At 39.1% G+C, this 26,724-nt stretch overlaps 1 protein-coding gene across 1 annotated transcript in view; it reads left to right on the plus strand.

Moving 5' to 3' along the window:
• The first annotated feature begins 266 nt into the window (after positions 1 to 266).
• Positions 267 to 26,724, plus strand: part of LOC126281259 (cobalamin trafficking protein CblD) — a 33,698-nt gene continuing 7,240 nt past the window's right edge. The window contains exons 1-5 of the mRNA XM_049980061.1: positions 267 to 560; positions 6,798 to 6,931; positions 20,588 to 20,651; positions 20,741 to 20,886; positions 21,455 to 21,677. Coding sequence (XP_049836018.1) covers positions 419 to 560; positions 6,798 to 6,931; positions 20,588 to 20,651; positions 20,741 to 20,886; positions 21,455 to 21,677 — 709 coding nt within the window. The 5' untranslated portion in view covers positions 267 to 418. The remainder of the gene's footprint in view (positions 561 to 6,797; positions 6,932 to 20,587; positions 20,652 to 20,740; positions 20,887 to 21,454; positions 21,678 to 26,724) is intronic.

A 26,724-nucleotide genomic window follows, 5' to 3' on the forward strand; every position in this document is an offset into this window, starting at 1 on the left:
CTTAAATAGTTGTTACCTGTCATTTAACTGCGTTAATCTGCATAAACTACAACACAGACTCTCTTTATTCATGCCAACCAGAGAACTTCCTCTCAACTTCTGAGAATAAGTGTATTTTCCATTTTATTCATACGTCCCATTATCCGTGAATAGAGAGCAGCAAAGTCTTGCGAAAATCTCGTTTATTTGAGAAGATCCACTTAATCCGCTATGAAGTGTTCGCGCATCCAAGTTGTATGTTCACTATGACGAAGGGGGATAGAACAAAGATATGTTTATCGTGCTGCGTTTAGGTTGTTTGGATTTTGTTCGGAAATTGTTTCATGTTTGATTCGTTGCGCTTTTGTTAGCAATAACAAATGAACTGTTATTTTGATTAAGTATTATGACAAGTTAAAGCAGTAAGTTTGGTTTCCAGATGCAGCAATCGGTGAGGTTGTTTTTGGGTCGGAATGGTTTAAAAAGGTTGAATTGTACGTCTGTTACTCGCTATTCAAGTAGGAGCAATTCGGATACGTCGGACACATACAAAGTAATTAAACCCCGTAGATCAGCAGAAGGTAATAAATCGCTCAGGTTTTTTTTTACGCAATAAAAGTAATACTGTTTTGAAACTAATGTTTTTGTGACAGTAAGTATATATTTACTGCATAATATTTATATTTTAGTTGCTGTGTAACGTAAACAATTGTTTGCACATAGTAATATACATGATATACAAAGAAATATTGAGCACTTCGCGTTAGTGTGCGTTAATGTACTTCCCCCAATACCTTGACTATGGTGAGAGACTGATTTGCAATGTAGCACTATGTCTTTGTTGGGTTAGAAGATGATTATTTGGCTGTGAGCTCGAGAAAGCAACGAATATGATTACCAAGTAAAAGTTGTGATAGAGTGACCATTGTTTACGTTTGTTTTGTATTCAAACACATTTTGCCGTGCTTAAAAAAAACTGTTCGTGAAACTAAAACTTTAACGTAAACTGATAAAACTTAACTAATCTGAACAAACTTTCGAGTTGTATTTTGATGCATGTTATGTATGTTGTTCGTACACAAACCCCGAAAAATTTAATTTCTCGAAATAATCATCTGATATTATATATTATGCTTAGAAGTGAAACTCTTCTCAATAGTCTTTTATGTAGGCCTACATGTCCCGCCAAGATGTGCACTGCAGATTCAGCAGCAGTTTCTGTAGTAATATGCAAGTACTGTTGTTTGTATTTTTCTCATTTAAAGGGACTATGTGGAAGGAAAGGTATAAGTGTACGTAATTAATTAAAATAAGAGGTAAAGCTACTATCAATTTGAAGTTTGTTTGGGCCATTGTTGCCTTGATTCTGTAATTAAATGATTATTTGGTATGTGATGCATGCAAACGAGACGTGAATATAACAGTAATAATATTTTTTGCGTCTATATTTTGTTGTATGTAGGTTATGATGACAGTGTGATCTGCAGTGCAGATTTAGCTATAGACCTAGGTTAGTTGAACATTTGGTCGTTTCTTAGTGGAACAGTATTGACTGCTTCACTTAATCCACAAATTCCTCTCCTTTTATCTTTGTTGTCTACATATCGTTTAATGTGTCCTGGTAGCTTGTTTAATACAGTTGTACCCATCTGAGTAATTCTTTGTATGCTAATCTTAGCCACCTCAAAGTCTTATTATGCCTTGCGGTGTGAGGTGTAATGTCACGAACTGCACAGCCACTCCTGCTGGAGGTTCGAGTCAAAATATATGAAGTTAGTCCTGTTGAGAAACCGTAGTCAATGAAGTCGAGTCATAAGCTTTATGCATCAAGAAAGTGCAGGGAAATTACTAAAGCCGTGGATGATTACACTACAGTAAAACTGACCACACTCTTCAATGTAGAAATTTCATCTCCAGAAGAAAATGAACCAAAGCACTCTTGCACCTCTTGCCAGGAATTTTTTACAAATATGAATTGAGCTGTTGAATATTGTGCATCCTACAGTGAAAAAGTGCAAGTTTTAACTATTATTCCAGAGGCATTTTCAAAGAAAACAATTTTGAACCATGTTCCATCAGTTATGTGCAGTTTAGTTGTGTATGAGCAGAACCTACTCCCGCTCATGGCTATTTGGAAGTACGGCTGTTAGCTGTATGAGCAGTAGCAGTTAGCAGCCAGACACTAGCTGGAAAAATCTTCTGACGGGCCCAAGCTGCCAGATTCACGCATGCGTAGAGCAGTCTATTTACAACTCTCACGTAAAATGAAAACAAGATGGGTTTCTGTGGCTGAGAGCTAGCAAGTGAATTAAAATGCTTTGCGGAATGCTAAACTTATTTTTGTCAATTTCTAAAGAAATTTGGATTTTAATAATCTTTTCCGCAGAGGCAGTCAATTTATTTGAAACAAAATGTTTCATTCCACAGTATTGGCTAGTGTCAACTGTTTGCTGAATTACAGGTGCCCGATTTTACCTCCTGGTTCGTATGGTGTTATGCCATAATAACCAAACATGAGATAATACAGTACTTGTACTCCAAGAAAATTTGCAGCCCGAAAACCACACTGAAAAGCTTAACATCAGGTTGGTTCCTATTTTTTTGTAAATCTCGACCTACGAATGTGTACTTTTGGCCGAATTGTGCATTTTAGTCTGGTTTACGAAATTTTGATGCTGTTGGGGTGCCCTCTGATGTTCTGTTTCATTTATGGTGTAATTTAAAGATCTCGTAATGCTATATAGGTACGAACATACAGGCTTCCTACGTCATCGTGGCTGCACACGCACAGTAACGCCATTTTCTGGTGCTCTCTGACTACTGCTGAAACGAATTCTAACAGGCTCGGGGTACGACAGACACGAACCCGTATTGAATATGGCTGGGATAGATTGAAAAGGGCTGTTTATGTGCGATGTGACACACTAACCAGTCTGAGGGATTTATGCCAAATCGCCGTGGATGCGTGAGACAATCTGGATCAACAGTGTCTTGATGAACTTGTGGATTGCACGCCACGATGAATATAGGCATGCATCAATGAAAGAGGACGTACTACTGGGTATTAGAAGTACTAGTGTGTACAGCAGTCTGGACCACATCTCTCAAGGTATCGCTGTATGGTGGTACAAAATGCAATGTGTGGTTTTCATGAGCAATAAAAAGGGCAGAAATGATGTTTATGTTGATCTCTATTCCAATTTTCTGTACAGGTTCTCGTACTCTCAGAACCAAGGTGATGCAAGACCTTTGTGTGTGTGTGTGTGTGTGTGTGTGTGTGTGTGTGTGTGTGTGTAGAAGATTCGGGTATACTGAAGAGTGGAATACAACCTGTCGGGTTTGACAAATGCCACAAGGTACCATAGATGATGCATTTTAAAGATTTAAAAGCATAGAGGAATGTTGAGAAACAAACCAGTACAGAGAAAACATATCATGGACATCGATATTTCAAATGTAATGTTACATATATCATTTGTTTCACAGTAGAAAGGTATAGTAGCCTGTTCCTGAGGATGGGCTACTAGTGCTAGCAAAAGCAAAAAAGAGTGACATACATAACACTGGTGTGGAGTACCTCAGTCTACATACATAAATTTTTTTTCATTTATTGGTTTTCTTCACCTTCACTAGTACTAGTATCAACTGGAGTGTAGGGTACTAGTACTAATGCAGGTGAAAAAAGTGGCAAACATAAAATGTGTATCATGTACTTTAGCTGATAGCTGAGGTACAGGATGCTTTTTTTTGCTTTCGCTAGTACTAGTATCCTATTCTTTAACGGACCTACATAGTACAAGATATGAATTAATTGCAGAGGAAACAGCAATTGGAATGATTCACCATCAAGCAAAGTTATAGTTCAAAAAATGTACACAAATGATTTAAATTACCACGAGTGACAAAAAGCGTACTCAGTATCTGTCCCTCAGTAACATGTTAATTTATTTCTATTTACAATTATGATGCTTCACCACAGAAAATAACCAATTTATTATCTATGGCTTGAAAATAAACAAATTAATACCTATGACTAAAATATGAAGTCATTGGTCAAAGCGAACAAGAAGTTGTATCCCATTCTCCAGCTGATCCAACGATTCTTACATGATTCTAGGTTTCTTCATTTTAATAATAACGAGAATGCTGATCCTGCAAACTGTCTGAACAAGTTGCAACCTGTTACTGACCATCTCAAACAAAATTTGCAAAGTGTTTAATATCCTGAAGAAGATCTTACAGTTGATGAAAGCGTCATGAAATGCAGGGGTAAGCTGTGCTACCTCCAGTTCAACCACAAAAAAGGCATGTTTTGGAATAAAGTTCTTAAAATTTGTGAGTCAAGTAGTGGTTACTGTTTGGGATTTGAGATGTATACAGGGGGAGTGGGCAGACCCCGAATGGTCATACAGCATGTGTTGACAACTGGTACACTTCCTCGTTATTGTGTGTAAGGCTCACTGAAAACGGCACAGATGCCATAGACACAGTTATATCTACAAGGTGAAATATGCCGGACAAGTTCCAAAGTATCTAAACTAAAAAAAAAGGTGGTGGAGGGTCACTTGTGTTATTTTCACACAAGTTCATGGCTCTGAAGTGAATGTATAAAAAAGAAGTAAATATTCTATCCGTTATCCATACAAGTGTCAGTATGACAGCAAGAGGAAAAACTGAGGGAAACCATAACCCCAGTCCAGAAGCCGTAAGCAAGTATACAACACCATAATTTAATGAACACAGCTGACAGACTGGACCAGCAGTTGTTAACTTTCCCTGTCATGAGAATATATGCCAAAGGTTATAAGAAAATTTTCTTTTACCTTATGGACAGAGATTTTCAATTCTAACAAAGAGATAGAGGGGCTGGCCAGTACTTACCTCAGCTCAGTACAGCCGATAGATATATATAAAAAAAAAACCCGACAATTTACGTTCCTAGCTTTTGGAACAAATGTTCATTCATCGGGGAGGAGAGGGGGGGCAAGAAAGGGAAGAAGGGAAAGTGGATTCATTTACTCACAACCCAGGTTATGAAGCAACAGGGAAAGGAAAACAGGGAGGGTAGCAAGGATGGAGGCATGGTTGTCAGAGGAAAGCCAAAGATATTCTACTGTAAGTACTGTGCCAGTTTCAAACCAAAGAGGTATATAGTATAAAGTTAAACACAACTATGTAGGATGAAAAGATGTGTGAATTTCTAAAGAGGAAAGGGAAAGAGGAGAAGACTGAAGAGTAAATGGGAGTGAGGTTGTTTAACATAGGTTCAGTCCAGGGGGATGGAGGGGTGAAAGGATGTGTTGGAGTGCAAGTTCCCATCTCCGCAGTTCAGAGGGGCTGGTGTTCGGCGGGAGAAGCGAAGTGGCACATACAGTGTAGCAGGTTCCTAGGTCCCTAGAATTATGCTGGAGGTCATACTCCGCATTGGACATCTCCTAGGCGGACAGTTCGTCTGTGTCCTTTCATGCGCTCAGCCAGTTTAGTTGTTGTCATACCGATGTAAAAGGCTGTGCAGTGCAGGCGTGTCAGCTGATAAATGACGTGTGTAGTTTCACACGTGGCCCTGCCTTGAATTGTGTATGTTTTACCAGTAGAGGGGCTGGAGTAGGTGGTTGTGGGGGGGATGCATGGGGCAGGTTTTGCAGCGGGGTCGGCTACAGGGGTAGGAACCGCTGGGTAGAGAAGGTAGTCTGGGAATATTGTAGGGTTTAACAAGGATGTTACGGAGGTTAGGGGGGTCACGAAAGGCAACTCTGGGTGGTGTGGGGAGAATTTTGTCAAGGGATGATCTCATTTCAGGGGTTGACTTGAGAAAGTCATATCCCTGGCAGAGTAATTTGTTGATGTATTCGAGGCCAGGACGATGATTCAGATCTGCATCTGATCATCCTTCATTGAGTTTTCCCATAAATTGATGTGGAACGGTGCCTTTGAAAGGGCACGGCAGATAGCCTTCCCCATCCATGAAACAATCCAAGCATGTGCTCTGTGTCTAATAACCTCACTGTCGATGACATTGGAACTAATCTTCCTTTCTTCCTAACTCAACAAGCCAGTGGGTGTTTATGTATTTTATTGTGATGAAACAAGATTCCATCCTCAGCAAGTTACAAGTTAACAGCAGTTGTCCACCAGAGCAAGGCTGAAGTACTAGTTTCACAAGCCTGTGGATATATATGAAAAGGCTTAAAATATGTCTCAGTTGTGAAAAAAAAAAAAAAAATTCAACACAGCTTTATTAAGCTTCTGTCTGATTTCTGTTATTTTCACCAAAGTTCCTCATTTGTTTCAGTTGTCTCTAAAGTTGTAAAAGTGGTGCAACAGACGTACTTGACAGAGAAAATCGGCCTAAATAAACAGAAGACACATCTGGTGCTACGATAGCGAGAGAGATGTCTAGCAGTGTGCAAGGCACCAGGCAATAGGAAACTCAGGCAATCAAACAAGATGACCTAAGAGTCAAGAAGTCCTGTAGGGAACACAATGTCTCATTCTAACAGAAGCTAAACTTATAAGTTGGAGGATTATGCAAAACAATATTTGGTTAAAATATTAGTTTATCCAGTTTTATGAGACACAATTGTATTGTCACGGATGTGGTATAGACTGTGTTGAACTGTATTAAATTTTGAACTTTTTTTACATTTACACTATTTTATGTACACCAAATTTTTTGATTGCACAGGAAGAAATAAATTATTTCTCTCTGATAGTTTTCAGTTCAGGGTTGTAGCAGATTTGACAATTTGTAGCATTGGTAGCTTTATTTCACAGTTAGTGATTGTCAATGTTTATTTTTGTCAATCTGTATGTTTCAGAAATAGATGACAGTCAGGTACCTAACTGGGAGCTACTAGCACCACGTGGTTATCGCTTCTACCTTCCAGGTGGCCTGGGCCCTGCTTGGTATGATTCTACTTCCACTCCTTTGCCATATGGTGCAATTGCTCAGGTACAGGACTTTTGCAGACATATCCCGTTGGTGTAAATGCAGAAACTAAAGAAATTACAAAAAACATGAGTTTTTATCACATTTGCCCCTGGAAATTTACATTTTTATCAAAAATTAATGGTACATTTTTCACATACTGCTAAAATCACGTCTCTACCTCACTTTTGTGTTACATAATTGCCAGAAGCATACTTCAACATATTCTTTGTCCTAGCTGGCAACATTGGATACAGCTTAATGCAAATTACCATCAGTATCAACACATAGACTGACTACTGCAGCTACCTTAGGTGTTTACACAAATATCTCATTGCTGTACATGTTGAAGCTTATGAGATTCTATATCGATTTAAAATGCTGGATGCTGAAAAGTTTGGTTTCTGCACAAACAGAATCATATAGCGCATTTTGAGATATTGCATGTTATATGTTTAGTTACATTCAAAGACAAGAGCTAAAACTTAAGTAAGACAAAAGAAATTATGTAGTAGACATATCTTTCTAGTACTACATAAAGAACTAAGTGCAACCAGAATGTGATGCATTCAAAAATACAACAAATAATGTGGTTATACTAATCCTTTGTGAACAGAGTGTTTACACTAGATTCTGCGGCTCATAACTCTTGACATGAAAGCGAATGTATTTTATTTTAATTCATAGTGCTGTAGTCTCTTTCTTAATGCAAGTTGTGCAGACTGAAGCGATGAATGAAATTTGTACCGAGGTCAGGATTTGAACTGGTGTCTCCTGCTCATTGGACAGGTGTGCTAACGACTAAACCACCCTGGCACAGTGGCTTTTGCACAACAGCAGGGGTTTTTGTAGCGTGCCTCTGACCTCATTTGAAATTCCCATTCGTGCCTCATTCCACTTGGTATTCCCGTTAAACTCGAACAGCATTTTAGAGGCTCTCCAATTGTATTGGAATAGCACCACAGCTTCAAACAAAATGGGGTATCCTGCCTGAAACCTGAACTAACTGCTTTTAATCGAATGAAACTGTATGGTTCCAGAGACCTTTTCAAGTCTCAAACATCATAAATGAAGGCAGCTGTGCAGAGACACTATACAAGGCAGGCACAGTGGTTAGCACATCTCCCAAGTGAGCAATGACCTGGTTAAATCTGACAGTTGGAAGCTCCAACATTAAGTGCGTTATGGGGTTCCTTAGGGACATGGCTGCCAAGAAGGGGAAGAAGCCAATGTGCACTCTGTGTGCATACAGGGTGGAGTCATTCTAGACATGCAATGGGTCCTTCTGGATGCCTGAAGAGAACAGAGTGCAGCCAACTGCAAGTGGTGCCTCACGTCAGTACCAATGGTGTGTGTCACTTTGGATCAGAAGAGATTCTCTCTGGTTTCGAGTGGCTAACAGAAGTGGTAAAGGCGGCCAGTCTTGCTTGCAAGATGAAAGCAGAGCTGACAATTTGCAGCATAGTCAACAGGACTGAGTGCGGAGCTGAGAGGAGGGTCTGAATCAGAGGCTCAGACGGTTCTGCGACTGTGTAGGCTGCAGATTCCTTGACTTGCTCCAAAGGGTGGTTGGGTTTCGGGTTCTGCTGAATAGGTCATATGTCCACTATACACAGGAGGCAACTACACGGGTAGCAGGGGCAGTGTGGCATGGACTGGGCAGTTTTTTAGGTTATAGGGTCTCTGGAAAACGCAAGAAGCGCTTCAGTCACAAAGGGTGTAGGCCGAACACAGGAAGAACATAGGTACAGGAACCATCAGTATAACAGTTGTAAACTGTCATAGCTGTGTCGGGAAAGTACCAGAGCTCCAAGTGCTCAAATTGTTATAGGCACTGAAAGCTGGCTAAAGACGGAGATAAGCTCAGCCAAAATTTTTGCAAAGAATCTAGAAGTGTTTTGAAAGGATAGGTTAAACACGGTTGCCGGTGGCGTATTTGTCACTGTTAGAGGTAGTTTATCTTGTCACTAAATTGAACTAGATGGTTCCTGTGGGTTAGTATGGGCAGAGGTCATTGTTGGCAGCCGGAATAAAATAATAATTGGATCCTTTTACCGACCTCCCAATTCAGATACAGTTGCTGAAAGATTTAAAGAAAACTTGAGTTTGATTTCAAACATGTAGGCCTACCGAACACACACAATTGTAGTTGGTGGTGATTTTAATTTATTCTCGATATTTTGACGAAAATATATGTTTAATTCCAGATGTCTGCATAAAACGTCATCCAAAATTGTCCTAAACACATTCTCTGAATATTATTTCGAGCAGTTAGTTCATGAGCTCACCCGATTACGAAATGGTTGTGAAAACACAATTGACCTCATAGCAATAAATAAGCCTGAGATAATAACAACCATCAAAATGGATACAGGGATTAGTGAACACAGGGTTGTCGTAGCGAGTTTGAATATTGTAACCCGTAAATCCTCCAAAAATTAACGAAAAATATACCTATTCAAAAAAGCAGATAAAAATTCACTTGATGCCTTCCTGAGAGAGAATTTCAAACGACAGAGCTGGTCCCCCCTGGTACACAGAACAGGACAGAACACTGTAGCAGAAACAACTAAAAAAACATGCCAAATGTAAACAGATGCAAAGTCTCCAAGATTGGCGATCTTTTATAGAAGTTCGAAATTTACCGTAGACTTCAATGCTAGGTGCTGATAATAGTTTCAACAGTGAAACTTTGTCTCTAAACCTGGCAGAAAATCCAAAGAGATTCTGGTCGTATGTGAAGTATCTTAGCGGCAAGACACAATCAAAGCCTTCTCTGCGCAATAGCAATGAAGATACTATTGAAGACAGTGCTGCCAAAGCAGAGTTACTTAACACAGCCTTCCAAAATTCCTTCATCAAAGAAGACGAAGTAAATATTCCAGAATTCGGATCAAGAACTGCTGCCAACATGAGTAATGTAGAAGTAGATAACCTTGGCATATTGAAGCAACTTAAGTCGCTTAGTAAAAGCAAGTCTTCTAGTCAAGACTGTACACGAATTAGATTCCTTTCAGAGTGTGCTGATGCAATAGCTCTTTACCTAACAATCATATACAACCATTCGCTTGACGAAAGATCTGTACCCAATGACTGGAAAGTTGCACAGGTCACACCAATTTTCAAGAAAGGTAGTAGGAGTCATCATCAGTTTTCTGCTGTATTAGCACGTCCTTTGCCTCTCCATTTTCTGTGTTCCATTGCTTCCTTCTTAAGGCTGCTGTATGTTGTACTGTCCATTACGTCATCTAGTATCTGAAATCTCTTCCTTCCTCGTTTCCTTTTCCCGTTTATGTAGCCTTCTGAAACTGTTTTTTATCACTCTGTCATTTTTTCTTAATGTATGCCCAATCCAATTTTTCCTTCCTCTTTTCATTAGGAGTAGTATTAGTAAGCCACTAAATTAAAGGCCTATATTCTTAATGTCAATATGCAGCTGGACTTTAGAACATATATATTGACAAGGGATTTCAAATGGATTCCATATTTCTGGAAGTTTTTGACACTGTACCACACAAGTGGTTTGTACTGAAATTGTGTGCTTATGGAATATCGTGTCAGTTATGTGACTAGATTTCTCAGAGGTCACAGTTTTTAGTAACTGACAGAAGGTCATCGAGTAAAACAGAAGTGATTTCTGGTGTTCCCCAAGGTAGTTTGTTATAGGCCATTTGCTGTTCCTTATCCACATAAACGATTTGGGAGACAATCTGAGCAGCCGTCTTAGGTTGTTTGCAGATGACACTGTCGTTTATCGGCTAATAAAGTCATCAGAAGATCTATACAACTACAAAACAATTTAGAAAAGATATCTGTATGATGTGAAAATTGGCAATTGACCCAAATAACGAAAAGTGTGAGGTCATCCATATGAGTGCTAAAAGGAATGCGTTAAACTTCAGTTACATGATAAATAAGTCAAATCTAAAGGCCATAAATTCAACTAAATTCCTAGGAATTACAGTTTCGAACAATTTAAATTGGAAAGAATACACAATTAATGTTGTGGGGGATGGTAACCAAAGACTGCATTTTACTGGCAGGACACTTAGAAAATGCAACAGATCTAAAGAGACTGCCAGCACTACACTTGGCGTAGTCTTTTAGAATACTGCTGTGTGGTATGGGAGCCTTACCAGGTAGGACTGACAGAGTACATTGAAAAAGTTCTACAAAGGGCAGCAAGTTTTGTATTATCGTGAAATAAGGAAGACAGTGTCACTGAAATGATACAGGATTTGCGGTGGGCATCATTAAAACAAAGCCGTTTTTCATTGTGGAGGAATCTTCTCATGAAACTCCAATCACCAACTTTTTCCTCTGAATGCAAAAATATTTTGTTGAGACTGACCTACATAGGTAGAAACAATCACCAGGATAAAATAAGGGAAATCAGAGCTCTCACGGTAAGGTATAGATGTTCTTTCTGCGCGCTATACGAGACTGGACTAATAAATAATTGTGAAGGTGGTTTGATGAACCCTTTGGCAGGCATTTAAATGTCCATGTACATTTGCATATAATTCCCTTATTCTCTTGGTATTCTCTGCATGTTAGTTGTTGTATCACCTTTACTCCTTTTCTCAGTGGGGATGAGTGAGTGAGTGAGTGAGTGAATGTAGGAAGGAAGATTGAATAGGTTGTAACATCTCATCAGCAGTGAGCACCGAGAAAAGCAGCGCAGTGCTTAGCACAGTGGACTCGCATTCGGGAGGATGACAGTTCAAACCTGCGTCCAGCCATCCTGATTTAGGTTTTCCGTGATTTCCTGGAACTGTTTAAGGCAAATGCTGGGATTGGTCCTTTGAAAGGGCATGGCCAACGTCCTTCTTCATCCTTCCCTAATTGGAGCTTGTGCTCATTGTCAGAAGGGCATTAAACACCAATTTCCTCAACAATGAGCATATTAGAAATAGCCCATAAACTTAAATTGGACAAAGCTCTTGCCCTTTACATAGGAACTGTTCTGGCTACCACCATTTTTGTTTTAGTGCAGCCATAGAAAACCTGTCTAGATTATTGTACAAGGATTTGTTGTTTAGCCTACCTTAGGTCACATTTTCTTCATTTATAGGTAATGACTGCCATCTTATAAAAAAATTACCCAGAAAGTATACACATTTTGAACACCGCAATACATTCATTCTGATGGATCGGTGAGGCCAAAGTTTACATGGGCGTACTCCACTTTTAATAATAATGGTGGGCACTATAAGATAGTGTTTTGATGAAAATACGTTACAGCTGTAATTTCAGGTCAGATTTTGCATTCAATGCATCCACAACATATAATCTGGTATAGAAATTTGCTATCTAGAATGCTTTGTGCTCATCAGTTTGTTGAAAATATTATTGGCACAGGTGGCAGTCCTTCCAAATGTCTGTAATAATGAATTTCCCAGAGTTCAAAGCAATTTGTACTAGTTTCTGAAAGGTAATCAACATCCATTTGCGTGTAAGAACCAGTTGATAGCACTTCCAGCTGCTCAGATAAGAAGTGTGTGTGAATGCACCCTCGTACTCTTGCTCGCCACACTAACCATAATCACAGTTGCAGTTACTTTAGCACTGGATGCAATGCATAAATGAACAATCCAGAAACACTCTAAATTAGCCAATAATTAAATTATGAAACCAGAAATTAAGTTTTAAAAAATGTAAATATATTAAAAAAAGAAAGCCATTTCTTTGTCATAGAAGCTAGAGACATAGCATCAGAATTTCAGAGAACTATCATCCACACTGAAGATGACAAATGAGGTAAATGTGAGCAGTATTATTCATTCAACATAATGGCTGACTGCATCCAAGTTACTGACAAGAACAATATGGAAAAGAATGGAAAAGAAAGTTGAGGCTGTGTGAGATGGCAATTGGTTTGCCTGTAGGAAATGTGTAGGCACCAAGAGAGGTTGTTCTAATGTGCTACTTGATAATGGAGGCAAAACTTAAGAAATATCAAGACAGCTTCAGAGGATTTGTCAATATAAAAAAGTGTTTAGCCATGCTGAATAGTGCAGAAGGTGGAAATTCTCAGAAAAAATGTGTAGAAACTACACTGACGGAAATAAAAATCACAGCCCCAAGGAGGAGTAGTGGGACATAAACGAAAGTTGGTAGGTCTGTTTTTTTTTTTTTTTTTTTTTTTTTTAATTTAATTTAACTTATAAGTGTAAGTACAAAATCCCATACTTCAAATGTACATGCCGTTCTAAAGACATGAATAGGTGAAACTTCAGTAAGAACGATGACAATGACTTGAATTTCAGTTTTGCATGTACTACTGCTGGAAATGAAGAACAACTGAAATGTGTCATTTGTTTCAAAGTTCTAGCTACTGAAAGCATGTTGCCTGATAAAATGATATATCTGTTGAGTCAGATCATGGATGTTTGGTAAACAAACCATGAGAATACTTTTCCCACAAGTAAAAGAAATGACAGAGCAAAAAACACTTTCACTAAACAAGCTAAGATTCCTACAAAGGCTCTTCTTTTATCTTACAAAGCTGCCTACCTTGTAGTAAAGAGCAAGACACATCACAGCACAGAGGGGAGGAGATGTTATTTCACCAGCTGCTCTGGACATGGAATATCTTATGTTAGTTGAGTCAGTTGCCAAGCAACTGACAAATATGCTTTTGTCAGACAGTAATATTAATTGTTAAATACTCAATCATTGATGATTGGTTGGTTGAAAAACTCAGAGCTTTTGAAGTTACAGATGACCACAAAGATGTGTATCTAATTTGTTATGTACGGTGTATACATGGCAAAATATTCCATGAAGCTCTTCTTTTCTGCCTGAAAATAATGCTTAGAGCAAAAGGAACAGACATCTTTTAATTACTACACTCTTCTATGAAAGAAAACAACAATAATCCAGACAAATTTTGTAGGCACGTGTACATATGGAGGTTATAGTATGATTGGCTGTTATGCCGAATTGCAAGCTCTGACCTTTAAATAGCCTCCCTTTGCTGAAGAAGTGTGTATGAACTCTTGATTGGATCTTACACTTATCTTGTTCAAGAGAAACTGAGTTCTAAGAAGTTCGTAGACAGTGACTATGTTTGGAAGCTGACATATAGTTGTGACATCTTTGCAAAAACTCAGTTCATTGAATGTATCCCTTCAAGGTGTGAGACCAATATTCAGCAACTGTCAGACAAAATTTAAACTTTTAGAAATAAGCTACTATTGTGGAAGAAAAAGTTGACTGATAGAGATGTAAATTATGCTTCCTTTGCTCTTTTCACAGCTTTAAAAGATAGTGGCTTGCAGTTGAGTGAAGACTTGAAGGCTGTGCTTGTGGATCATTTAACTGAACTCTGTGATTATTTTCTGAAGAATATAATGAAAAGAATAGATTACTACTCACTGTAAAGATGATACATTGAGTTGCAGACAGGCAGAACCAAAAAACTGCTACACATTGATCTTTCAGCTAAAGCCCTCGTAAGAGAGAAAAACGCACACATTCACACAAGCAAGAACCTCTATCTCCTGCTGCTCTGGCAGTCAGGTGTTCTTGCTTTTGTTTGTTTGTGTGTGTGTGTGTGTATTTCCTTTCTGAGGAAGGCTTTGAATGAAAGCTCGATGTGTAACGGTCTTTTTGTTGTGCCTGTCTGCAACTCAATGTGTAGTCTTTACGGTATCAGTCTATTCCTTACATAATACTGTTGATATTCCAACTTGGACTTTCCATTGTTTGATTATTTTCTGAAATACTTTCCAGAAGTAATTGATCAACACAACCAATCAAAGAACCTTTCAGTAGAGAACTTTCAGAAAACCACTGAAGAACAAGATTACTTTACTATTATTTCTTCAGCCTGCACAATGAAATTCAAGTTCGATTATTTGTCACTGCTTGAGTTTTGGAGCACGTTGAAGCAGGAGTAACAAAGCCCTACAATGTTAGATATCTTTTGTAACAGCCCACTTATGTGAGGTAGGTGTTTCAGCATTGGCAGACATTAGTACAAAATATAGATCAAGAATGAATGTACGAAAAAGAGATGCAAGTCACAATTTTCAAACTTGTGCTGAGATTAAAATGTGTTCTCAATAGTTAATGAAGAAGTAAATACTCTTATTATTTATTTTTTTCAAAAGAAATGTTTATTTATCCCAAATTTCCAGTCAGATGTCATGTGTGAAAGGAGCTACAGGTGTTCATATTCAGGTCAGGGGATCTAATAGTAGGACAAGATTTCCTGTGCATCCTTATCAAATGTTAAGATTATTTTTATCTTTTTGTTCTTACTGAAGCATTTGTTAATCTTTTTTGTGATTGCAAACATGACTGCAGTTACACATTACATATCATCTGCAATGGTGCCGCCATATGATATAGTGGCTGTTGCTAGTGGTATCCGTAATAAAGCCACACAGATTTATAACTAGTAAGGGGAGATCAGTGACCAAGTTAGGTGGCCCAGCTAATAAGTCACTGGAATTGCACTCAGTAAGACAGTGGTTCAAATGCCCATCTGACCATTGAGATGTAAATTTTGCATGTTTTCGCTAAATTGCTTAAATAAATCAAATGCCAAAGTGATTCCTCTGCAAAGAACTGTGCCAATTTCATTCCCCATCCTTCCCGAATTCATTCTTGTTCTCAGTCTCTAATGACCGATCTGTCGGTGGATTTTTAAACCCTAATCTTCCTTCTAAGGAGAGATTAATATTCTGCATGACATTTGGTTGGAAACAAGTCTGCAATTGAATTTATTTATTTTTAATTTCTGCTTCTATCATAGTTTTCATGCATTTCTTTCAACTCTTCTTTCCTTTGATTCCTTCTTTACCACTTTTCTAATTAACAACATTATGGAAAGGACAGATTCTTCCTCACCATAAAGATGATTGATGATGCTGAAGCCCGGCACATTGAAAAGACTATTACAAATTGCAACCTGGACTTTCCATTGACAGCTTTTGTTAAATATGACTTGAATATTTTAAATTTTTGACGTTTGACTACTTTACAAATTATGAGATTCATTTTATTTGCTCTATAGACATATGAATTACTTTCTCATTAATTTACAGTTTTTTCTACAAAGGTGGTGTATCAACATTTTAATGAAACATTTGTATGTGCTTTTCATTACGTATCTTTTTTCTTAAGTTTGAATACATACATTCAACAGGTTCCCTTTCTTTTATGAAATTAATGCATGTGTATTGACAATGGCTATTCTAAGTTCATCTTCTGCTTTATGTATTCCCTTCCCCACTACCTTTTGTTTCTGAATAAAGTGTTGATGCACCGATCTAATTTAGTTCTCTGTATTAAGGTATAACAAAAGTCATACAGAGTCTCTGAGTGAACTAAGGTGTCATGGGTTTTATTATATGGCAAGACTTTCTCAGTAAATTGCTTGATGCCAGGAACAGCTGATTGTATGAAAGACAACAAAGAAACATAATGTTTGTACATTGTGATCAGTCAAAATCTTTTAAATAACAGTATGCAGTCAAAAATTATGCACCAACGGCACATCCATCACACCTGCTTCAAAGTCTCAAGTTGTGACAACTTCTGATTGTACAAAAAAAAAAATTTACTATAGTCGTTCATATTTTGCAGGCGTGTATGTCAGGAATGATGACTAGGGAAATGAGACATGTGGAAGTTAAGTCCCACAGTACTCGGAGCCATTTGAAACATTTTTGAGATGTGGTGGCAGGATAGTGAGAGGTAGGAGATGGATCAAGAAGTGTTAATGGTTAGGATTATGTGGTATTAAAAGTGTGAAGGTAAATCTTTATTTAAATAACTGGACAAGATTAACTTTAAAGGTAAAAAAAACCTAGTTTGCATAAGTAAACAGTGACATTCATATATATGTCATGTTATTAAATTAATAAATTGTTGTTAACTGCTGAGTATGCATTCCTACATGAGAAAGCTCGGTCCCTAAGTGGCCACACTGCCTGCAAGTGGTGCTCGTTGCTAGAGTTGTCCTCCGCTCGTGAACGTAGTGTTTCTAATGGGTGGGCTGTCACAGTTGATTATTCTTGAAATACACTGAATTCATGAAATCACATTGGAGAGAAAGTATTTTAGTAGGTCACTTTAGGACTGACAACATCTATTGATACAAATAAACTTTTGTAACAACAGATTCAAATTGTCTCTTAATCCAAAAACCAAACAAAAGAAGTTTTAATGCAAACGATGCGAGTAATAGTTCGTGGTAGAAATGTATATAAATCCAAGCAGTGCTAATTTGTTATGCAGATGTACGGAAATTACAATGTGAAGCACAGTGGTGAAAACAGCACACTCATCAGCTGAAGCACTATGCAGCACAAGAGTAAGTTAGCATAGGTAAACAGCATAGGTGCTCACAATTCACTTGTATTGAGTAATAGCAACTGAGAAGGAGTCCAGAGCAAGATGGCCTTATATTTGCCCACTACAGAAGTGCACATTTCTGGCCTGTGATATAGTCAGCATTCCGCTGTAGGTGGCCTCATCGGATGTGGATGATGTTACATGTATCAGTATGTCTGTATCTTCCATTTGCATATTTGGTGTGGGTACTAAAATGCCCATTCTCAAAGAACTCGAAACCAACGGAATCACTTAAATACACATGTCCATTCCTTTTCCTTGCCTTTGCAAGGAGTCCTCACACTGACAGGACTGACTGAGCACAAGTTGGGACCTGCTGTACTTCTAATAGTACCTCTCTCCTACTTTCCAAAACTCACGTAAGTCTGCTGGAATAATTTGTGGGGGTGGCACTCCTGGAAGAAAGGGCATTGTGGAGAAATGTCTTAGCCACATCCTAGGAAATTGTTTCCAGAATTGAACTGTGAGAAGTGTGTGCACTCATTTCAAAACTCTGATCAGATTAAGACTGGGTACTGGACTGGCACTCACAGGCAAACCATGTCTTTCGTGGGCAGTGCTTACTGAATGAGCTATCTAGATGTGATACATGATGTGCCCTCACATCTTTACTTCTGCTGCTACATCTCTTTTACTTTGCAAACAGGAATTTAGTGCCATAGGATATACAGAACAGCTTCTGCAAAATAGGAGAGGAAGGTACTAGATGAAGTAAAGATGATTTGGGGGGGAGGGGGGAGGCACGAGAAGTAAAGCTCTTTGTCTGTAACTCTGTATTTGTACCCCTTAACACACTTGCAGGATTAGTACTTTCTATGGGACTAAGTGTTTAGATCACCATTTTTATTCCGTTTATTGACATTGCTGGAAACAATTCATTAGCCCATTTTACCTCCAATATACTTGATTTTGGACTATGACAATTAACAACGTCCTCATTCTGTTGTTTTCAACACTAGTCTTCCAGGGATAGGTCGACCGTGGCAGTTTATGTAGATTACAGAGATATGACATTCATTTGGAGTACTACTAGGCACAAAATTACATTTGTGAATAATAAAATGTTCACAGTTGAGATGCTGTGTAGTTTATCAAAAGCATTCAGTTATGTCAGTCATACCATTCTGTTTGAATTCTTTTTTTGTTGTTGTTGTTGTGAAATACATGTTACAGATTGTCCTTGATTTGTTCTTATATAAGGAATAGAATGCAGAAATTAATATTAGTCTACTTAAGTATTTCATCAAGGGATGCCACTTTATACGAATGAAGAGAAATTACTGTGGCCATTCTGTCATGTTTAATTTTAGCCATTACTGTTTTTGTGTTATAAATATCCATCACTTTATTGGAATAACGAGTAAGAATTATCCCTTTTTGTTCATGATTTCACTGTCAGTATGCCCAAAGAACCATCTATAGAGAAAAGTTGAGAAAATCGTCCCGAAACATGTGCTACAAAATGCCACTGTTTCCTGCGCATGTACCCCAACATAAATATATGATATGATAACCATGCCGATGTACACAGGACGCACAACGGGTGGGCATACTCTGGATCAGGTAGTCAAGCAGCTGCTAGGGTATAACGTCCCATTCTTGCACCAGTGCCTGTCTGAGCTCCTGTCGTAGGGGTTTGAAGACGTGCAGCGATACGTCGGCCGAGAGCATCCCAGATGAGCTCGATGGGGCTTAGGTCTGGAGAACAGGCAGGTCACTCCATTCACCTGATATCTTTTGTTTCAAGGTAATCCTCCACGATGGCAGCTCAGTGGGGGCCGTGTGTTATCATCCATCAGGAGGAAGGTGGGACCCACTGCACCCCTGAAAAGGCAGACAAACTGGTGCAAAGTTTCATCCCAATAAACCTGACCTGGTGCAGTTCCTCTGTCAAAGACATTGCAGGGGTGTACATGCACCAATCGTAATCCCACCCCACACCATCAAACCACGACCTCTGTACAGGTCCCTTTCAAGGACATTAAGGGTTTGGTATCTGGTTTGTGGTTCACGCCAGATGAAAACCCGGCAAGAATCACTGTTCAGACTATGCCTGGACTTGTCCGTGAACATAACCTGGGACCACTGCTCAAATGACGATGTACTGTGTTCTTGACACCAGGTTTTATGGGCTCCCCTGTGACCAGGGGCCAGTGGAATGCACCTTGCAGGTCTCCGGACAAATAAACCATGCCTGTTCAGTCATCTGTAGACTGTGTGTCTGGAGACAACTGTTCCAGCGGCTGCAGTAAGGTCCCGAACAAGGCTACCTGCAGTACTCCGTGGCCGTCTGCGGGTACTGATAGTGAGATATCGGTCTTTTACACTGTAGTGCCTGGACATGTTTCCTGTCTGCTGGAATTGTTACCATAATCGTGAGGTCACACTTTGTGGCTCACAGAGGACCCGTGCTACGACCTGCTGTGTTTGACCAGCCTCCAGTCGCCCTAGTATTCTATCCCTCATAACGTCATCAATATGTGTTCTTTGAGCCATTTTCAACACACAGTCACCATTAGCACGCCTGAAAACATCTGCACACTCACTCGCTGCACCGTACTCTGGCATGCACGAACACACCTCTGCATATGCCACCATGCGACGACCGCAGGTCTGATGCACCGCATGGTCATACCCCGAGGTGATTTAAACCCGCAAATCGCTCACCAGAGCATTGTTTCACCATGTATCAGCACTATCCTTAATTTATGAACATGAGTGTAGTATTCTACCTTCAGAGGCAGACATTTGTATAGTGTGTTGCACCCTAATAAAAGATCACATGTTGTAGGTTGAGTGTGCATATTGAAGAAAACTTAAGTTGGAAAAACCATGTTCAGCTACTGTTGTTACAGACTTCAGCTTCAGAGAGAGATGCAAAAATAGCAAGTTAACATATTTTCATTGTACAGAAGCAAATAATTTGAATTCTGTATAGTACTCACAAGTTCACTTATGGGTCTCTCTTTAACAGGTTGAAATATTAACTACAGCCCTACAGCACTTTCAATCACACCTGAAATTTGTTGCCAACAAGCCATGTGATTTTAACAGTAATATAGATTTTCATAAATACAATACTAGCAGGAGAAATGATCTGTATTACTCTGTTGTGAATCTAACTTTGGCTCCAAGAGGTATGAAAGGCACTGAATAAAAGTCTGACCGAGAGCGGTAGCATTTCTTGACATCTTTTGCTGTACCATAGAGAAATTCTTTAATGGAAATAAGTAGCTACTTACAAGCCCATAAATTATCAACATCTAGTACTTTCTGCTCTTTTATGAAATGTGTGCAATTTATGTGTTTCAGACACCAGTAACTGACAGCAAGTTTGATTTCACAGTGCAGCGATGCCCAGTATTACTGAGGAAAGGTGATGGAACTTCAGTAACTTAAAAATTAGTGGAGACTACCTTCTTCAAAACAGTCTAAAGTATCACATATAGTATGTTTGTTTTACAGATGTGGAGGAACTGTTCACTGGAGTCAACTTTCGAGGCTTAGAACTTAGTGTTGTTACATTAACATACCACAGAGCTAAGAAACGTACTCTAGGAGGAAATGTCGCTGCAGATCCTGAAGGAGAGAGGGAAACTGTTGTCAAAAGTGTAAGAATACTTTCTTTAATGTATCTTATTCAGTATTTCACAAATTTGTTGATAAAATGATCTTGAATAAAATTTCAGAGCCAATAGTTGTTAATGACAGTGTGTTTATTTTAACAAAGAGCATGAACTCTCTTGCTCAAATTGTGGATATTTAGCAGACAAGTTGAATGCCTTTCATGTGAAGTTACATGTAAATAACATTCTAGAATGGCTTTAGTTGCGCAGGTGTATTTTTACAAGGGGTCATACTTTCTCACTGTTGTGACTCCTCTCCGTTCACTCCACTGTGCCACCTGTTGGAGCCCTCTTGTCAGTCTGCCTTATGAGCTACATATTTACAATGTAAAAATAAATTAACTGAAATGTTTGTTAAGGTGGCAGTGGTATATCTGGGTGAATGCTCGCATTTTCTATAATGTAACTGTCACTGTACATATTTTATTTGGATGCCCAGGTTTTGTGTGTGGATTGCTGCCTTTATGATCATGAGAGTATTCATGAACTGTGTCATTTCAGTAAGAATCCAAATTTTAATTTTTTTATTTTTATTTTTTTATTTTTTTTACAGTTTGTGGTTGTAGCCCAAGAAGTGTGTACGAAACTGAAGATGGCAGGGTACTGGGCAGACTTTGTGAACCCTTTCTCAGGACGGCCATATTTTGGCACAGGTTTCGAACTGGGTGGAATGCTGTATCGTGTGGATCCTCGCTTCCGCTGCCTGGGATTCCGTGTTATTGATGCACCCACTGGGTGCAGTATTCTTGCTCACTCTGCACAGGCACCACTTACAGGTAAAATGAACACATCCCCTTCATGTAAAATTAACAAAACCCAATTATATTGTATACCTTCATTCACTTGCTCAACCCTGCATTATTTGCTATAAGATGGCTGCTCAAAAAGTATCAGGCTTTTGTTTATAAAATCAGTTTTTATTCAGGTACAATTGTTTGATGTTAGTCACCTTCAAAGTAGTCCCCTTCAGCTTGTACACGCCTTTCTAAATGCTGCTGCCACTGCTGAAAGCATTGCTGGATAGCCTCTTTAAGTATGGTGCACCACTTCTCCATTGGGTCCTGCATAATGTCTTCCCTGTTCTGAAATCTGTTCACTTTCAGAGTCTTCCCAGTTTAGGTTAAAGTCAGAAGTCACTCAGTGCTAGGTCAGGGGAACAGGGAGGCTGACAAACCACAGCCATGTTGTTTGGCCAGAAAAATCTACAATTAATTGAGATGAATGAACAGGTGTATTATCATGGTGAAGAGCCAACTGCCTGCTACCCCCCAAGTCTGACTGTCTGTGTCTCTGTGCTTCATGAAGGCGACAGAGAACCTCTTGGTAGCACTCCTTATTGACCTCAGTACCTTCTGGGATGTACTCGTGGTAGACCACACCATTGGCATTTTCCGCACCCACGAGAATCATCTGAATTTTTGCTCTGCAGAACTAAAACTGAATCTAACCTAATCTAATCTAATTGGAGTCAAAAAGATGTTCTGCATGGCTTTCACTTTGCTGCAAACCTGCCTCCCTTCTTTTGGGTTTCCAGGATGATGGATGCTTCCATTGAAATTACTGGAACTTTGTTTTTGTGTTGTACTAATAAACTCGGGACTTGTCACCATTGATGACTGTGTTAAGAAAGTTTGGATTACTCTTCAGAGTATCCAACATGTCACAGTGTCATCTCCAAATGAAGTTGCCTCTCCACAACTTTTGGCACAAAATTTTGCTGAGATCCTCCTGAGGTCCACATGTTCTATTAAAATGGAGTGAATGAATCCAGCACTAATATTAACCTTGTCTGCAAGTTCACCGATTGTTATTTGTCTATCCTGCATCACCAGGATCCTTATGTGATCAAAAATAACCTAATTTGCGTGCTGCACTCTTCACTGCTGAGTGGCCATCTTTGAAGCAGTTTTCTGTCAGTCTGCCTTATGAGCTACATATTTACAATGTAAAAATAAATTAACTGAAATGTTTGTTAAGGTGGCAGTGGTATATCTGACTATTGCTTCATCCAGAAACACTTGTCGTGACTTCTGGATTGTTTCAACTTGAGAATGGCCAAGCTTAAAACAAAATTTGATGCAATAACACTGTTCCACTTTTTCTGTTATTTTGCCCACAACACAAAATCCGACGACTGCCATTTGTTCACTTGTCAACGATTATCCAGTGACTGGTTGTTTCCATACTCCTGAAAAAAAATCAGGTATGCCCACCACATATGTCTGCAAATGTAAGACCACGCGCACTTTGATACTATTGTTGGTATCAACAATTAAAAAAAAAGGTGGATACTTTTTGACAGCCCTCATATTAACTGCTCATATTCCTTGAGTTAATCAGTTTGTTGTGCAATAGTGCATATCACATGATTTTTGCTGAGAATATTCCAGTCTAGCGAAAAAACAAAAGCCTGTAGATATTACACCTTGGAATTAAGTAATTTTTCCTGCCTTCTTTTTATAGATTTGTGTGATGTATGATTTCTTCTTATCCTATAGTGAAATTATTGAAATTTCACATGGTCTGGGCTCTCCTTTGACACAAATGTGAGAGTTCGTGCAAAAATTAAATTAACAGTTAAAGTAGCTGTGGAGTTTTGTCAGAGAAAATAGCTTTGCAATTTGGAGAGGAAGATTGATTGATACAATTTGATTCTTCGGTGTACATTCCGGATATCACTACATGTACTCAAATTGTGAACTTACAACAAAGCAAGGTGTCTCAGTGGTGAAGACACATACATGGTGTGAAAGCTTCGACAGAATGTATATAATTCCATCCTGGATTTTCCATTGTTTAATTTAGGAGTAGAGGTAACAACTCACCCCAGTGATAGAACACACACACGCACACACCCACACACTCAAGCAAGCATTCACAACCTGTACTGTTAAATAAGAAATACATCATATCAGGACTGTAGTTTGGGGCAAAGGGTTATGTTGAGTGGAATGGGTGAGGGGAAAAAGGAGGTGGGGAGCAGGAGGGAAGGTAGGGGAAGGATGGCTGATTGCTCAGAGGGAGACAGCATGTGTACAGGATTGAAATGCGTGAGGGAGAGGCAATTATGAGGGGGGGGATCCACATGGCCGGTTGTGAACCAGCCCTTGAAATTGTGAATGTTGTGCTCATCAGTTTCTGCTGTGGGTGATCAACTCGGCCCTGGCGGTGGCCTTACATGCAGCAGGACAATTGGTTTGTAGTCATTCCCACGTAAAATGCATTGCAGCAGATTCAGCGTCTGTTGTATTCAGTGAGATGTTACCTCTACACATACACTTGCCAGAAATGGGGCCTAAATCCCTGTTTTGCAATACAAGGGGTTTGCTTAAACTGATTAAGGTAAATGCTAGGATATTTCCTAAGCTCTAGTCACTCCATCAGCTGGATGTTAAACCACTCTTCCTTTCCTTTGTAAATGTGGAAGGTCCATATGAAGTAGTAGCCTACTCCTTTTTGATGACCTCGGGTAATTAAATACATTTGTTCAATTCAATTCACGTTTGTACAATGTCACACTTAAGGGAGTTGGAATGCCCTATCCCGACAGTGTTAAATTTAGTGACTTGGTTTCCCTGTGTTTCAGGAACTTCCCCAAAATTTATACAATGTGACAATTGTGTAAAACTTGAAGTCAGTTTAGACTGTGTGCGTTTCAGCTGTTACGTTCGGCCTGAAACAGGGAGACCTAGTTATGTATGAGATAACCTTCAGCATGGATATATTGAGAGTTCTGAATATCATTTCATTTATCCAAGTAACTACTTATTGGTAAATAAAGAGTGTCTCATAAAGACTACAACTTTTGAGTATTGTTATGCTGTATGAAATTTGATATTACTCAAATGCTCTCCACAACTCTGCAGGCACACACATACTAGTCGTTCCTTTGATGAAATTTTCCACGCCTTTTTGGCATACTTGTTCCTCTAGTTCTGAAATTACTTGCTGAATCTCAGCCTTGAGCTCTGGAAGGGATCGTTGTTGGTGTACACACAAGATCCCAAATACTGCCACAACAGGCAGGTGGGCAGGCGTGGCAGGCAAGCTAGCCTGTCTGACACTGTGTGTGTGTGTGTGTGTGTGTGTGTGTGTGTGTGTGTGTGTGTGTGTGAGAGAGAGAGAGAGAGAGAGAGAGAGAGAGAGAGAGAGAGAGAGAGAGAGAGAATGAACTTTATAACATAAAAGAAATCTGACAAATTTAAACTGCTTCATGTGACAATGAGGTATAAATTATTGCTTCAACTTACTAGTGATCAGAGACCAAGAGAACACACTGAGTTATCAGTTGACACAGATCGCTTTTGGCTGTGAAAACTGGAATGAGTTTTTATTCTTACTTGAGCTCTATGATACTCGTCCACAGCTTGTGGTCTAGTGGCCAACATTGCCACCTCTCGATCATGGGGTCCCGGGTTCGATTCCTGGCCTGACTGGGGATTTTCTTTACCCGGGGACTGGATGTTTGTGTTGTCGTCATGATCCATCATCGTTCGTGAAAGTGCTTAGATTGGACTGTGTGCAGATTTGGAATTTCTCTGGACTCTGATGATAGTGCAGTTGAATGCCTCACAAACCTAAACATCATCATCACCACATCTATGATACTCCTCTTCATTATAATCAATCTATTTCACCCAGAGTTTTTCCACCAACATCCTTCATATTGTCATTCAAGGAAAAGAATTTTCAATTTTGCAGATTCCAATAAATTGTCATAATTGACACAATGCACCTCATGTTACTGCAGTATTGATGAATTTCTGTACTTTACAATGAAAATGAAGCTGTGAGAAAACTGTAGAAGTCAAACAAGGGAAAAAAGGTGCAAATTTTGCTTAACTGTGAAAGAATGATATTCCAAATAATTGGTATGTTGGAAGCTCCGTGAGGCTGTTTACAGACAATGCTGTGGTCTGTTAGGCAGGTTGCAGTGCCAGGAAATGGTAATGAAACCCAAGAGCGTTAGCAAAGGACTGGTGCAGTGACTGGCAGCTGTCAGTCACACTCAGAAACAAACTTCCACTTTCACTTTCATACACCACTTCAAGCAAGCAATAAATTATTTCTCTACTTCAGTCAATGAATGAAAACCAGGGAAAACATGCAAGTACTCACAAATTTTTGTATAGTGGTAGGGGAGCGTGTAATAAATAACATACTAAAAATCTTGACCAGTGCAGTGTGTGGGACCGGGAGGGGGAGAGAGGGGGCCGTTTAAAGATCACTTTTTAATATTTTTGCTGTCTGTCTTCAAAACCATGGCTTCTGGCAAAAAGTTTCCCAGTGCAGACTTACACTACATTAAATTTTCTAGTAAAAAGGTCCAATTCATCTTTTTTCTCTAGGACTGATAGTTTCTGTGTTGCAGGGGAGGAAAAATTGCACATAATTAAAAATATTATTTTAATGGTATAAAATTAATGTATTCTGTTGAATAACGTATGTTACGAGCTAATATTAAATTGTGTACCACATCTAAGTGCCATAAAACCTTATTAAGGAATGAATTACATTCTTGGTATGTAACAGGGTGGAAAGACGGGGTGAAGGTGAGAAGCTTGATGGAATATAGGTTGCCAGATTGTGGTCATGCAGTGCCCTCTTTCAGAGGTCTGCACAATCAAGAAAAACATGTAGTTTCCTAGTCTCTCTACCACAATACCTTACAAAAAGCAACTACAGGATGTTTCCCAGTGTTATACCAACCTATCTGCAGCTCACTTTGGGAATCACTGCAACACAGTGTGCAGAAGTGCCAGATGGCGTTTATTTTCCACAAATTGTATTAACATGGAATACAGACATGAATTACAAATAGTA

This window comes from Schistocerca gregaria, chromosome 7, assembly GCF_023897955.1.
Source record: "Schistocerca gregaria isolate iqSchGreg1 chromosome 7, iqSchGreg1.2, whole genome shotgun sequence".
In the NCBI taxonomy this organism is placed as follows: Eukaryota; Metazoa; Arthropoda; class Insecta; order Orthoptera; family Acrididae; genus Schistocerca; species Schistocerca gregaria.